General features: G+C 37.7%; 1 protein-coding gene across 8 annotated transcripts in view; it reads left to right on the plus strand.

Annotated features, from left to right (window-relative positions):
• Nucleotides 1-9,120, plus strand: part of LOC127430533 (iron-sulfur cluster co-chaperone protein HscB-like) — a 10,486-nt gene extending 1,366 nt beyond the window's left edge. For 2 of the 8 annotated variants that reach the window (XM_051680351.1, XM_051680357.1), the window contains exons 3-6: nt 4,520-4,609; nt 8,058-8,202; nt 8,673-8,720; nt 8,854-9,120. In XM_051680351.1, the coding sequence (XP_051536311.1) occupies nt 4,520-4,609; nt 8,058-8,202; nt 8,673-8,720; nt 8,854-8,948 (378 nt within the window). In that variant the 3' untranslated portion in view covers nt 8,949-9,120. The other 6 variants (XM_051680373.1, XM_051680391.1, XM_051680406.1 and 3 more) reach the window with 5 other exon arrangements.
• Nucleotides 9,121-16,513: the final 7,393 nt, after the last annotated feature.

Consider the following 16,513-nt stretch of genomic DNA (forward strand, 5'->3'; position numbering starts at 1 on the left):
CACCTACTGTGCAGGAAGGAGAATTTACTTTTACATTTATTAATTTGGTACATGCTTTTGTCCAAAGCGACTTACAAAAGAAAATTGATAGTAAAAAAGGACTTAAATATTGATCTGTTTCTTAGTGATGGCAAAATGAAGCTTTTGTCTGAAGCAAAAAAAATGATTATCAACGCTATACAGTAAGTCCTTTTCGTGTTTTGTTCACAAGTGTTACTAAATAACCCAGTAAAAATACAGCATATGAGAGTAAATTAATAATTAATGCATGAATGAAAATAAATAATTGAATGTGTAGACTGGAAAAAATATGATTGTGGGCAGGGCAGTAACATTTTATTAACAGGGGAGTGTGTTTTTGCGACTGTATTAGGTTCAAATTTGTATTGGGATTTGCGCTGCTTTTGTACCAGATACCGAAGCAGTCACATGGTTTTTAGGCGAATGAAGCATCGGACATCACTGATCACGTGGTTTTGGCCGAAGCGAATCAAGCTCCGATACAGTGCTTTAATGTGTAATTCGGAGCGGAAAAGCTTCAAGCGTCGGTGTCGAAAGTCACATCACTACTGTTTTTCACCAACACCAATCATACCGCTTCTGAAGATATGGATTTAATCACTGGAGTCTTATGGATTTTTTGTTTGGTTGTTTTTTTGCTGCTTTTATGGGCTTTTTGGACCTTCAAAGTTCTGGCCACAATTCACTTGCATTGTGTGGACCTACAGAACTGAAATATTTTTCTAAAAGTCTTTGTTTGTGTTCAGGAGAAGAAAGAAAGTCATACACATCTGGGATGGCATGAGGGTGAGTAAATAATGAGAGACTTTTCCTTTTTGGGTGAACTATTTGAATTATATTACTTGTATTGAACCCGGAATAAGTACCTGAAATATACACTTTATATACACTTATAATACATATATACAGTCTATATATATATATATATATATATTAAACACACACACTGGTGGCCAAAAGTTTGGAATAATGTACAGATTTTGCTCTTATGGAAAGAAATTGGTACTTTTATTCACTAAAATGGCATTCAACTGATCACAATGTATAGTCAGGACATTAATAATGTGAAAAATTACTATTACAATTTAAAAAAAAAAAATGTCAGAACTTCTTAAACTACTTCAAACAGTTCTCATCAAAAAATCCTCCACGTGCAACAATGACAGCTTTGCAGATCTTTGGCATTCCAGCTGTCAGTTTGTCCAGATACTCAGGTGACATTTCACCCCACACTTCCTGTAGCACTTGCCATAGATGTGGCTGTCTTGTCGGGCACCTCTCACGCACCTTACAGTCTAGCTGATCCCACAAAAGCTCAATGGGGTTAAGATCCATAACACTCTTTTCCAATTATCTGTTGTCCAATGTTTCAAAAGTGGCTTTTTCTTTGCAATTCTTCCCATAAGGCCTGCACCCCTGAGTCTTCTCTTTACTGTTGTACATGAAACTGGTGTTGAGCGGGTAGAATTCAATGAAGCTGTCAGCTGAGGACATGTGAGGTGTCTATTTCTCAAACTAGAGACTCTGATGTACTTATCCTCTTGTTTAGTTGTACATCTGGTCTTCCACATCTCTTTCTGTCCTTGTTAGAGCCAGTTGTCCTTTGTCTTTGAAGACTGTAGTGTACACCTTTGTATGAAATCTTCAGTTTTTTTTTTGGCAATTTCAAGTATTGTATAGCCTTCATTCCTCAAAACAATGATTGACTAATGAGTTTCTAGAGAAAGCTGTTTCTTTTTTGCCATTTTTGACTTAATATTGAGCTTAAGACATGCCAGTCTATTGCATACTGTGGCAACTCAAAAACAAAGACAATGTTAAGCTGCATTTAACGAACCAAATAGCTTTCAACTGTGTTTGATAGAATGGCAAGTGATTTTCTAGAACCAAATTAGCAGTTTAGCATGATTACTCAAGGATAAGGTGTTGGGAGTGATGGATATATTAAGGGGAAGTTACCCAGAAATAAAAGCTAATGCTGTTCAAAACAATAAAAAAAATAAATGACTTTCTTTCTTTTGTTGAACACAAAAAGAGATATTGGGCAAAATATAAGCCTTAGTCACCATTCACTTTCACTGTCTGGAAAAGAGATGCAATTAAAGTGAATGTTGACTGAGGCTAATCCATATCCTGTTCTATTTAGTTTTTACTGTAAAGGGTATACAGCAACTAATCCTTCATGTAGGGCTGAAGCCAGGTCTTGTATTATTGGTCCATGTTTTTTTCTCCTATCCGATCATGTATCTTGACAGCAAAAGCAAAGCCGGATGTTGATTCTCCAGGGTTTGGCAACTGTGACAGCTGAAAATGTTTCGCTTCTGCAACTCATTTCTTTCGTTTCTCACCTCTTATTCTATCTGACGTCTCTGACGAATCTCATCACAGTTCAGACCCTCTGCATCCACCCACACACTGAGATCCTTCAGGACTAAAAACACAATTATCAGCATTGCTGGGGTTTCGCTTTTTGACAGTTCACCTCATTCCCAAGAGGAAATCCTCACCACAAACACAGAATTTGTCGTGATAACCTAAATTAAATGTGACAACAGTTCATAATGATATAATGTTTTGCAAAGTTAGAAAACTTGGGCTGAGTAAAGCACTTATTTTACCACTCTGTTTTTACCCTATAAAACACAATGTTCTGTGGAAATCATTTTGTTTGCTTTATACTTTGTATATTTACAGTGGCCTCAAAAGTATTTGGCTAGTAAGAGTAGTTTCTCAGAACTTTTTGCAGTGACATTTAGGCAGCTGACCCCAAGGTGATTTTTAGTGGATATATGAAGTCAGTTCCCCTCAAGTTCACATACACTATATTGCCAAAAGTATTCGCTCACCCATCCAAATAATTGAATTCAGGTGTTCCAATCACTTCCATGGCCACAGGTGTATAAAATGAAGCACCTAGGCATGCAGACTGCTTCTACAAACATTTGTGAAAGAATGGGCCGCTCTCAGGAGCTCAGTGAATTCCAGCGTGGTACTGTGATAGGATGCCACCTGTGCAACAAGTCCAGTCGTGAAATTTCCTCGCTACTAAATATTCCACAGTCAACTGTCAGTGGTATTATAACAAAGTGGAAGCGATTGGGAATGACAGCAACTCAGCCACGAAGTGGTAGGCCACTTAAAATGACAGCGGATGCTGAGGCGCATAGTGTGCAGAGGTCGCCAACTTTCTGCAGAGTCAATCGCTACAGACCTCCAAAGTTCATGTGGCCTTCAGATTAGCTCAAGAACAGTGCGTAGAGAGCTTCATGGAATGGGTTTCCATGGCTGAGCAGCTGCATCCAAGCCATACATCACCAAGTGCAATGCAAAGAGTCGGATGTAGTGGTGTAAAGCACGCCGCCACTGGACTCTAGAGCAGTGGAGATGCGTTCTCTGGAGTGACGAATCACGCTTCTCCATCTGGCAATCTGATGGACGAGTCTGGGTTTGGCGGTTGCCAGGAGAACGGTACTTGTCTGACTGCATTGTGCCAGCTGTGAAGTTTGGTGGAGGGGGGATTATGGTGTGGGGTTGTTTTTCAGGAGCTGGGCTTGGCCCCTTAGTTCCAGTGAAAGGAACTCTGAATGCTTCAGCATACCAAGAGATTTTGGACAATTCCATGCTCCCAACTTTGTGGGAACAGTTTGGGGATGGCCCCTTCCTGTTCCAACATGACTGCGCACCAGTGCACAAAGCAAGGTCCATAAAGACATGGATGAGCAAGTTTGGTGTGGAAGAACTTGACTGGCCTGCACAGAGTCCTGACCTCAACCCGACAGAGCACCTTTGGGATGAATTAGAGCGAAGACTGCGAGCCAGGCCTTCTCGTCCAACATCAGTGTCTGACCTCACAAATGCACTTCTGGAAGAATGGTCAAAAATTCCCATAAACACACTCCTAAACCTTGTGGAAAGCCTTCCCAGAAGAGTTGAAGCTGTTATAGCTGCAAAGGGTGGGCCGACGTCATATTAAACCCTATGGATTAAGAATGGGATGTCACTTAAGTTCATATGCATCTAAAGGCAGATGAGCGAATACTTATGGCAGTATAGTGTAGGTGTCGTAGCAGAGTAACCACAGGTGTAGTTCAGTACATAAACTGATGACCATGTTCCACTAATGTTTGACAACCGGAAAGTGTCCAAATATGTTTTGTCTTCATTTTTAACCGTATATCTTGTATATTGTTTTATAAAAGCATATATTGTTCTTTTTGGTAAATGTTTTGCATGAAAGTGTGTCTGTGCCATATCTCTCTAAAATAAATGCCATGCCACTAGTTTGAAAGTTTCTTATATAATGCAAAGACATTCATACATTTTTAAGTGTAGCTTTTAGTGTCCAAGTACCTTTGAGGCCATTGAGTGTAGCACTAAATGTAGCTTTATTGTAAATTCATGCAATTTGTTCCTGTTAGGGCCTGATAAAATTGTTTGTGTAGCCAGTAAGAAGAATGTTTTTAATTTGGAATTAATCTGTGATTGATTATTTTTACAGAAAGAGCAGGAATATTCAGAAAGACAATCAGCACTGGTGAACAAAGCCTACAGAATGCTACAGAAACCCTTGAGTCGGGCTGTCTACATGGTAAATTTTTGTTTTTGGCAAACATTTGTTGTGTAAATGGCAGCCGTAGGTCGGATATGGGACAATGACGTGACGTTCAATTGTTTTGTGCGGATCTATTAAGTTATTCAAAAACACATTAAAATGCAAAACAATTACTTAAAAAGACCTCTACTATGATACATATTTTCAGTTTCTGAATGCAGTCATTTATATATATATTTTAAAATGTCTAAGTGGTGTAACCATCTGAAAACGGTGAAAAAAAAAAAAGTTTTAATAAATCTTAAGTCTTATTTATATAAGACTTATATTCGTATGTCTTTTATGATTAATATTTGAAAAAAATAAAATAAAAATCTCACCAAATCAAAGCCAGGTGGTGTAACCAACATGCAGCTAGCCATTCTGTTGTCATTTGTCAAAAAATAAAACAAAACCGAAAGAACCCCTTTAGACCCTCATGACAGTGTGTGAAGTTTTTTTTCAGGTCAAGTGAAGTAACCAGGCATATCTCGTCTTAGGGTAGAGCCCTGCCTAAATATTTGTCCATTTGAAAACATAGATCTATACTACAGTATAAACTGCCAATAATGTAATTTGTTTGCCCGTAAATGTGTTTAAAATGCTGACATATGTATTTAAAAGCAGGCCTAGTATAAGTTTTTATCCTATTTTTAAGTCGTAAAGTAGCTGAAAACTCAAAGTGTTTGAAATAGATATTCAAGCATGTGGGGCAGAGTGTCTGCTGCCCACATGAACGCCACAGTAACCCTCAGTTTTCCAATGGAAATATGTGGTCAAATAGGGTACTGCAACGAGCCCTTATTGAAACCCATTGGGGCAGAAATAAATCTGCCCATACGTAGTGTCAAACCAAAGGTAACTTTAGTATTACTGCATGGCAGCAGTGTGACAGATCGCGAACATGGCGAGAACTATCGATGAACGTGTAACAGCGTGTCGTTTCTATTGCAAATTCAAGACAAATTGACCATCAAACAACATGGTGCTGAAGAGTCAGACATAAAAAAAAATAGTGTAGCAATCAAAAGGTAATGCTAGGTGATAAGACATTGTATATCCTGTAGCTCAACTGGTAGAGCATGGTGCTAGCAATGCCAAAATCAAGGGTTCGATTCCCAGGGAACACACAAAACTGGTAAAATGTATACCCTTAATGCACTGTGTCACTTTGGATAAAAGTCTCTGCCAAGTGCATAAATGTAATTGTATGTCAAAAAGCCTTGGCTCTTGAAACTTTCTGTTTTAAATTTACTGTGATTCAAAACATTATTATCATTATTAAGCATTTCGTTTTTTAGTACTGTGGAAATGTGTAAATGGCATCAGGGCCGTAGCAATTGGGGTGAAAAGTGGTAATGATTCTAGGGGCCCACAGACCCAGGGGGTCCCCACAACAAATTCTAAACAGTATTTTTTTTTTTATAGGAAATGGGCCCAGAGCAACATAGAGACATGGGGCCCAGATTACCCTGCTACGGCCCTGAATGGCTTGTAGATAGTTCTGTTTCTCTCCCTCTCCTCCCTGGGGTTTTTCAACAACACTTTGATTTCGATTTTTATCTGCAACAAGCCAACATTTTAAGAAAAAGCGTTCTTATTTAGAATATTAGTATCAATGTTATGTTCTTAGGCTGCTGCTTTGTTGTGGAATAATGCAAGGACACCACATGTTATGTCAGCATGTTTGTGTTTGAATTGAATAATAATAAAAAAAATTTAAAAAAAAAGTAAGAACTGCCCCACCTGTGTCTGTGGTGACGAGCCACTATTGGAAGTAACCCTATGAAAACTTCTTGATATTCGTGACTCAAAATTCAAGATATTTAAAAAAAAAAAAAAAAAAAATAAGAAATTGAAAACTGATATGTTTATGATTAATGATTGTGTACACTAATTTTTGAAGTCATTCATTCATTTTTTTTTTTTTTTGGTGTGGAGAAAATGCTATTAATGTTTTTCAAAAATGTATCAAACCAACATGGACACAAAGAGTACATTTCTATGAACTTGTTACATGTGTTAAATTTTTATAATCTTGGGCAACCTAACATGGCAAAGACCTATATTTACTGTATTTTTGCTGTTTAAACAATGGGATCCAAAAGTCTGTAACCACTAGTGAACATTTTTCAATTTTGCATTTTTTCAGTACAAAGTTTTTCATTACAAATTACATTATCAACAAAGCAATTTAAAAAAAAAAAAAATTGACAATTTCAGAATTTCTTAGTATTTGGTATGTCTGACAGCATGCATTTGAGCAGACATGGACTCCACAAGTTTGTGTAAAATCTGATGATCCATTTTATCCAGCGTGATTTGAGAATGTTCCAAAGAGCATCTTGTGTAAGGAACAATGGGGCAAAAGGCTCCGTGGGGTAAAAGGCTACTTTGATTTTATTTTCTCCCAAAACACTAAATAGCATCAAAAACCACCTCAGTACTTTCCTAAACACACGTTTGTCACTATGACATTTTTTCCTCTTCAGTTAGATCATTGCATGTACTGTCTAAAGGTTGATTTAGAGGCAATTTGATCTAATATCTAATATTATTTTAAATGGTGTAAATTTATGTAGCTAATGAATATCCTGGAAATTATCATAATTATTTTGAGACAATATACTTATTTATCATTTTCAATTTTGTTCAAAGTGATTATATCCAAAAAATTTCAATAACTGTCCAATAATTGAAAGGATAGCATTTGGGGTAAAAAGCCCCCATGTTGCAGGGGCTAAAGGCCCCCATAAAACACATTGTTTTTCTTAAGTGGGGTGAATAGATTTGATAAGAAAAATGTTCAAAGTGGGCTCACATTGACTGATCCAATCACAATGGAGATTAATTTGTTTATAGAATACTTACGATGTAATCAAATGTCAAATGTTATTGAAATGACCAAAAAAGTATGCATCCTTTTCTGAAGTAGTTATTTTGAGTAAGCATTATCTTCATTTGTAACTAAAACCAGCACCTTGTTGTCTCAAATGTATTTGTATAAGTTGCCAAACTGTGCACTACTACCTTTGCCCCGGTACAGTGTGTACACTATACACTATATCACCTTTTGTACAAAAGATTAAACATGGTCAATGTCACAAATTTTCTTTTATTTGATTAGTGACCTGCAAATAATGCACTATCCTTAATATTCCACCTTAATTTTACATCATATTATTTATTTGTTTACATTTGTCAAATTCCTTAAACTTTCTGTTTAGTTCCAGAAAAAAAAAAAGTGTAGTCTTGAGACTTTTTGGATCCCTCTATAAATCTTGACAAAAATATTGAAAAATGGGTAGTTCATCTGTCTGCGTTAATGGAAAAGCATGCTCCTAAGTTGCTGGCATGACTAGTAGAGCTAATATTGAGTTTTATATTGTAGTGAACTGGTGCTGTGTAGCTTTTTCCCCTTTGTAACATGAATGTTCTGCTTTAGCTGGAGCTGAAAGGGATTTTGCTGGAGGAGGGTACGGATGCCACAGCGGACCCTCAATTTCTCTTGGAGGTCATGGAGGTCAACGAGAGCCTTGCAGAGACGCAGGGCCAGGATGAGGTCAGTGCTATCGGGCAGTCAGTGCGAGGTGAGTAGAGAAAAAAAAAAAAGGAAGTGATGATAGAAGTATTGCACTGCGCCCACATATTTAACTTAGGGCTTATTAACGTGACTCTTTGCAGAACTAGATTCATTTCAGCGGAAAGTTCAAGGTTTTGTGGCATTATGTTTGTGTTTTACATTTACATTTATATTTATTCATTTGGCAGACGCTTTTATCCAAAGCAACTTACAAGAGAGGAAAACATAAGCGAATCATCTTAGGAGACAGTGGTATGAAAAGTGCTGTATTACAAAGTATCACTAGCATCATAATAGTATTCAAAATAGAATAAAGTGCAACAGAATTTTTTTTTTTTTTTTTTTGATTGGTTCCCTGTTAAATGAGTACAGTTGGGTTGTTTACACTCAAAATACACTTTATTTTGGCACTTTTTTAATGAAACGCTAGTAGATTTTCTGCTGTTTATATATTAATTTACCTCATTCTTTCATTAGAGAAACTGAAAGATTTGACTAAACAGATTAATTCATCACTGAGCAAAGGTATTTTTCTCTCTTTTTTTTCTAACCAAATTTGACTGGCATGCACTGCCATGGCCTTGGTGGCATGCATACTTCCTTGGCATGTGAGTGGAAAAGCTGTTTTTGTGTTTACTTCATGAATCTCTTTTCACAGGGGATCTGCAGACTACCAAAGACCTCCTGACCCAAATGAAGTATTACACAAATATAGAGGAGAAGGTGAAAGAGAGACTTACAAAGGGTTGGTGAGGGAGTGAAAATAATTGTAAACAAACTTCCTTCATTTGTCAGCTACAGCTCAGTGTAAAATTTCAACCTTGTGCTCAGACATTTTATAATAATTTTTAATCTTATTAGTGCATATTTTTTGCTTTATTGGTGTATTATTGTTGAATAAACTGAATAAAATACATTTATTTTAGTCTACTGTCAAAGCATTTTTGTGATAAGGGTAAGAGAGAAGAAAATGTGTGCTTGCGAGTGCTTGCCCATGCAACACTCGCCACCATGATGTAACAATGTTAAGGGATGTTGCTAGGGTTGCTTGGGAAAATGGTTGTAAAATCTGTAATTGGTTGACTCCACATTTATTTTGGGAGAACAGAAAAAAATCAGGAATCCACAAAATGAATCAACCCTAATGTTATAAAACAAAACCAGTATTTGTTAAACCAATTCCCTTTTGAATCTTTAATACCACTACTAGACTTGCAATCTCCATGCTGCACTTGTTGATAAATGTATCTTATTTCTCTCTAATGTTCGCTGATTCATTAAATTGTAATTGGAGCTAGATTTGTGTGAGATGATGTCATTACTCTGGACAGGCGGTTTGACATCAGTCTCTTATTAGATACGGTTTTAACAAAATTCCTTTATTGCGCCACTTTGTACAGTCGCGTACAGTGTGGTATGAATTAAATTACATAAAAACGTGGATATCGTTTCAGGATTTATGAATGTATATGTTTATATGAAAGAGAGAGTGAGAAAGAAACAAGGTGTTTGTGGGTGTGTGTGTGTGTGTTTGAACTGAAAATACCTCCTTTATACTGCAGGGGGAAGCATTACCATAAAGGTTGCAGGAAGGTAGAAAACCTCACAGTGGGTGTAAAGATAGGTTTATAAAATGCATATGCTAAAGTGTGCATATTTCTCTTGAAGTGTATGACTTGTGTTGGTGTTATATTACTGGGTCTAACACTCTAATACTGCACATAAAAAAACACAATTTCATGCTCTTATTTGTGCTTTTTTCTTCTTCAAACAGGGTTTGATCAGATATCATCAGTGGTGTTTGCTAAGACAAGCATCACTGTTAATATTGCGCATGCTTTTGGTTAAGGATTTGAATGCTAATCCTAAGTATTAAAGTTTAACCACGGTGAGTAACTTGCTCCACATGGTTTGTGCCACGAACATGAATGATGCCTTAAATCATGTGGCATGTTAAGGAGAGGTGTCCTATTACTTTTCTAAACAAACAGACTTTGGATTTTCACCTACTGGATGATAAAATGGGTAAAAATATAAAAGCCATATTCATGCCTTATTTGTAAATCTGCTTTGGAATTATCTATATTTTGAAAACTGATTTACAAATCAGTTGAATTGACATCAATTGAATATCTAGGAAGCAGAATATCAAAGAGACTTGGGATGGGCTCTTTTGACTTGGGCCAGTAAAACACGTAGCAAGATGCTAGAAACCACTCAGAATACCCTAGCAACCACATAGCAAAATATTATAAACTATTCAGAACACCCTAGCAACCACATAGCAACATGCTAAAATCCACCCACAACAGCCTTGCAAGTGTCAAATTATCTTCAGAATACACACATACACACATATATATATATATATATATATGTATGGACAGGAGTAAAGAACTGAGCAACTTTGACAAGGGCCAAATTGTTATGGCCAGACGACCGGGTCAGAGTGTCTCTGAAACGGCAAGGCTTGTGGGGTGCTCCCAGTCAACAGTAGTGAGTACCTACTGACAGTGTTCTAAGGAGGGACTCACCAATAACTGACAACAGGGTGTTTGTTGCCCAAGGCTCTTCGATGTGCCGCACCTTACTGCATATGGGGCTGTGTATCCGCAGACCGAGTGCCCATGATGACCCCTGTCAACCGTCAAAAGCGCCTACAATGGGCATGCGAGCGTCGGAACTGGACCTTGGAGCAGTGGAAGAAGGTTGCCTGGTCCGATGAGTCCTTTTTCTTTTACATCACATGGACGGCCATGTACGTGTGCGCCGTTTATCTGGGGAAGTGATGGCACCAGGATGCACTGTGGGAAAACAACAAGCCGGTTGAGGAAGTGTGATGCTCTGGGCAGTGTTCTGCTGGGAAATCCTGAGTCCAGCCATTTATGTGGACATCAATTTGGCACCTGCCACCTACCTAAACACAGATGCAGACCAGGTACACCCCTTCATGGCAGTGGTATTCCCTGATGGCAGTGGCCTCTTTCAGCAGGATAATGCACCCTGCCACACTGCACACATTGTTCAGGAATGGTTTGAGTTACATGATGAAGAGTTCAAGGTGTAGCCCTAGCCTCCAAGTTCCTCAGATCTCTGGGATGTGCTGGACCAACAAGTCCGATCCACAGCGGCTCCACCTCGCAACTTACAGGACTTGAAGGATCTGCTGCTAATGTCTTGTAGAGTCCATGCCTAGGGGTGTTAGTGCCGTTTTGGCAGCACATGGAGGATCAACAGCATATTAGGCAAGCGGTCATAATGTTTTGGCTCATTGGTGTACACACACACACACACACACACACACACACACACACACACACACATATATATATATATATATATATATATATATATATACTTGGGCCAGACTTTTGACTTTGGCCAGTAAGTAACCCCCTAGCAACCACTCAAAATACCTTATTAACTGGATAGCAATGCTAAAAACCACTTGGAACACTCTAGCAACTGCATAGGAACACCCTAGAAATCACTCAAAACACCAAATCAATCACATAGCAACAGACAAGAAACCACTCAGAACACCCTAGCAACTGTGAAGCAACATGCTAGACACCACTCAGAACACCCTATAAACTGCATAGCAATACACGTGGTGGCAAGATTTCCACAGGCAAGCTCACATCATCACCACTCACACTTCAGAAAATATAAAAATCTATTTTTTGTGTGTGTGTGTTAACGAAGCCCCATTTAGAACCAAATATCACAGTGACTTTGCGGTTTTGCAAATCAACTTTTGTGTAAGCTGGCACTGTAAAACTGATCATAATGTAAAGTGAAAGTTTAGCTGCATCATCAAATCAAAGGCAAAGTAACAAGGCCAGAGAATTCATTGGAGGTCAGAAAAACAGCTTAGACTTGTCAGTTTGCATTTAATCTTCAGTTTAAATCCATGTAACGCCACTGGAGAAGTGCCCTGTGGACATCCCGCCGAAAAAACAGCTTGACTTGCTTGTTTATTAAGTCAAGAACGACATAGTCACGTTCCTAAGTTTCCCTCGCCGGAGACACCGTTTCCTTAATACATGTAGAATTGCCGTAAATTAAAACGCAGACGGAGAGAGAGGGAGAAGTGTGGCGATCTGATTATTATTAATCCCATAATCAGAAAGGATCTACAGCCCTGGCAAATTAATGGGTAAACATGATCGACCAATTGTGAAGCTACTGCTGTCTGCACATACTCTTTGGAATTGGGTTTGAAAGGAAGAAAGGGATACGTGAGAAGGGAAGAGAAAAACAAACATCAGACCTACAGCAGTGGGGAAATTGACTTGGACAGAATGTGGAAAAATGGTCAAGGATGCTTTCAAATTAGGCCAAGTTTGTTAAGCTCATCTAAAAGGGATAGTTCATCCCAAAAATTAAAATTCTGTCTGTAAATTTTTAATAAAGCTATAGACCTTCAATAGGGTCAATGTTGTTTCAAACGAGTCTTCAAACAACTTTAGCCATTTAAAGTTCTGAACCATCCGATGAGAAGTCAGGGTTTTTATCTTTACTTAAAATCGAAATATGATCATAACCAGAAATGCTCAAGCTGAGAGGTGGGAAGCTTGAAGCAGCTCTACCTTTGTGAATAATGTTCCTGCTGCTCCCTCACTCCACTGCGGCATCTCTCTGAGCTTTTGATATGAGAATCGTGGGCAGATTTCTGGGGAAATGTTTCTTAAGCAACGTCTGGCTCAATACTACAGCGGGGGTTACAGCGCTGGTGGTTGGGGAGTTCTTATAGACAGCATGACTGAGGAAGCGTTGCTCAGATTCCAATTTGAAATTCCAATTCTCTACCCCGTCATTGTGTAATCCCTTCAAGAACATGCGTCATTACGAACCCAGCCAATGTATTTACCTGGAAAGAACATGTCTTATTTGTAAACATAAACTTTATTGGACTTTAAAATGAATAACACAAACCAATGCATTTCGGCAAGTAGGCCTTCATCAGGGTGAATGAATGCCTACGTGCCGAAACGCGCTGGTTGTTTTATTCATTTTAAATTCCAATAAAGTTTATCACTGCAAGTGTTGCTGGTGTTGTAAACATAAACTTTATTGGACTTTAAAATGAATAACACAAACCAATGCATTTCGGCAAGTAGGCCTTCATCAGGGTGAATGAATGCCTACGTGCCGAAAAGCGCTGGTTGTGTTATTCATTTTAAATTCCAATAAAGTTTATCACTGCAAGTGTTGCTGGATTCCTCCGCTCCATTTCTGTTGTTTCTATCCATGCACCATGTGAGTGGGTAAAGTAGAACCAGACCTACTTCTACTTATTTGTAAACATGAAAATATACTGGATTACTGCTTGTTTTGGAGAAGTACTGGGCGGGAAAACATAAACCGCAAAAAGGCAAGACATGCTTGGTTGTGACTGAGACAGCCTACCAAATTACATGGTTCACAAACGCTGCAATGAATAGATATGGATAATTTCACAAATCGACAAGTGTATTTATAAATAGGAGTGACTCAAGTGGTTGTGAATTCTCAAAATTTGGTTTTGACTAATACATTTAAAGGAACAAATTACTCTCAATTTACAGCATTTGTGGCATGATGTTAATAACCACAAACATTTATTTTTACTCATCCCTCTTTGAACAAAGCAAAAATCGAGGTTACAGTGAGGCACTTACAATGGAAGTGAATGGGGCCCATTTTTGGAGGGTTTAAAGGCAGAAATGTGAAGGTAAGAATAAAAAAAACACTCTTAAAATTGTGTATTATTTGAGCTGTGAAGTTGTTTAAATCGCCATTTTTACGGTCGTTTTAGGGTTTACGGCATCATGGCATCATGGCAAAGTTGTAAAATTGGCTATAACTTTACACAGAAAAGGTTAATAAGCAATTTAATCACACTAAAATCACGTTAACGCATATTGTTTACATTTTGTGGCTATACTTTTTATTAGGAACATTAGGAGTGTTCACATATGGGTCCAGGCCCAGCAATCTCTATAAATTATATTTGAAAAAATACTTACCCAGTAACCATGAATGAATCAAAATGTCATACAATTTAAACTAGTCTCAACAAATGTGACTATAACTACAGTACATTTTTGCAGTATGTGTCATGTTCTACATTTCACCGCAGCTTTCTGGTGTAATTTACACTAGAGGCGCTACAACAACTGTGCTTTTATTTTACTTTCACACAAATCACGAGTACAACGGCTGATTATGACTTTTACTCGCACACTTCCTTGTTACGATAATCAAAACACTTTTACTCTAACGCATCATTTGAAAAACTATACATTTTAACGCTTCTATGACAGACCCACCGACATTTAAACACTTATTCAAGTGTGATTAACTTCCATGGCAACACACTTTGACTTTGGGCTCAGAGGACCAAGGCTCGAGACCACTCAAGCTCCAAAGCTGACACGTGAGACGAAAGTGTCATAGAAGCAACGTGAAATGAGGTGGTTGCTTAAGAAACCCCCCATGGTCACGTAAATTTCATGAGATCAGGCTGTAGAAATTCATTGGTTAAAAGGTGTGGGAATGTGGTTGTCCAACACAACTTTTGACCTGCTGCTGTCGAATTCACAGTGTTATCAGTCTGGTTTGTCACTGTCTTTAATAACCAAATTGTGTATGAGAAGAACCATATTTAGCACTCCAAACAGGACAACCGTATTCTGCTGCCATATGAACGTCAAAAAGAGTTATCAGTAGTAGTTGTGAAGCCACCTATGCAAACAGACTTGTTATTTATTTATATCAGTGTCAAAAGACAGATCAATTTTAAAGCATTTTATTTGCTTGTCAATTAAATCAGTCTCTAACTAGTTAGTGGGGTTGTGTTATATTTTCAGATGAAGTATCAAACAGCTGTAAGTGCGACTGAAAATCTCTTCTCATCTGCAGGGAGCATGGCCCAGGGGACGCTGCTCTAGATTTTAATTAAGGTTGGCAGGGCATCAAACCTCAAGGAGTATAGGATCAGAGAGAATAGAGATGATTAGTTATTCTTTTGAAAATATAGGAGTTATTGTACGAAACCTCAAAGCTCAGGTTTTTGGGGTAAATCTTTGAAAATCCAGCAGTCCTGTTTGGAGAAAAAAGGCACAAAATAAGATGAATGCTTTCCCAAGAGACTGTGATGTTATCAAGCGTTGATGGGCAACTCATGGATAAGGGATATTCACATTACATTTGTGATGAAAATTAAGTCCTCTAATTCCATTTACCCAGTGTAATAGATTCAATATATCTTTTATAGAAATCTCATTCTGCATTCAGCTCAGACCGTGAGATCAGGCTTTGAGAAAATCCAACCATAAACTCTGAATATATTGCCCTGTGATTTGCTTATCAGTGCATTGGAGTTTTATTCAAGCTTTTCTAAACTTTGAATAACTTGACCTGCAATAAAAAATATGATGCCCTTAAAAATAAGTCCCGCTTATGGGTGTATTTACTAGGTTTGTGAATCAATTACATTTTTGAACCACACAGTTCACAGTTTAATCATTGTACATTAAAACAAACATTAAAATATAATCTTAAATATACATTAATTGCTTTATACTTTGTATCAAAGAACTTGCAAGAAATTGATTAGTCAGAATTTATTTTAATTATTTAAATATTAGGGATGTCATAAAAGATTGATTATTGATCGGCATGTTACTTTATCGAAATATTTTTGAGGCATCGATATATAAAAATTAGCCGACATTTAAATTAGAAGCCTAATTTGCGTTCTATCCAATTCACTCAGTTGGCCTTGCGTAATAGCATTGGGAGACCACAAGAGGGTGATATAACATTTACTGAAGCCTCTCCGGTCACAGGTAGGAAAGGCACAGGTATCATACACACACATAGGATGAGCTGATGTGGCACAGCAGAAGGCAGTCCAAGTTTACAAGTTTAAGTTTTTTGTACTTCAAGAATGAACAATGTGACGTTGATGAGTTTGCAGGTTAGTGTATGAAATTGGTGTAACTGCAAACTGAACGATTCGAAATGGCGATGTTTATTATGCTATTTCTCTGTATGTGGCATTGAATAGGTCTTTCATTCAAGCTGTCAAACCACAAAAAGACACACTTGAAAATACATTGTGTGGGCTATATGAAAGATACATATAAACAATATACTGTATCATCAAGTGATTGCTAGAGTAAATAATATGTGTACTCCGATAATGATTTGGGTTGAATTTAATGGAAACTATGCGAGTTGCACTTCATGTCATTTTTTGACGGTGAGCATTGCCGGTGTGTGTGTACCTTCGTAGAGAATAGTTATTTCTAATTTTAGAATGTTTCATG

This window comes from Myxocyprinus asiaticus, chromosome 3, assembly GCF_019703515.2.
Source record: "Myxocyprinus asiaticus isolate MX2 ecotype Aquarium Trade chromosome 3, UBuf_Myxa_2, whole genome shotgun sequence".
Taxonomy (NCBI): domain Eukaryota; kingdom Metazoa; phylum Chordata; class Actinopteri; order Cypriniformes; family Catostomidae; genus Myxocyprinus; species Myxocyprinus asiaticus.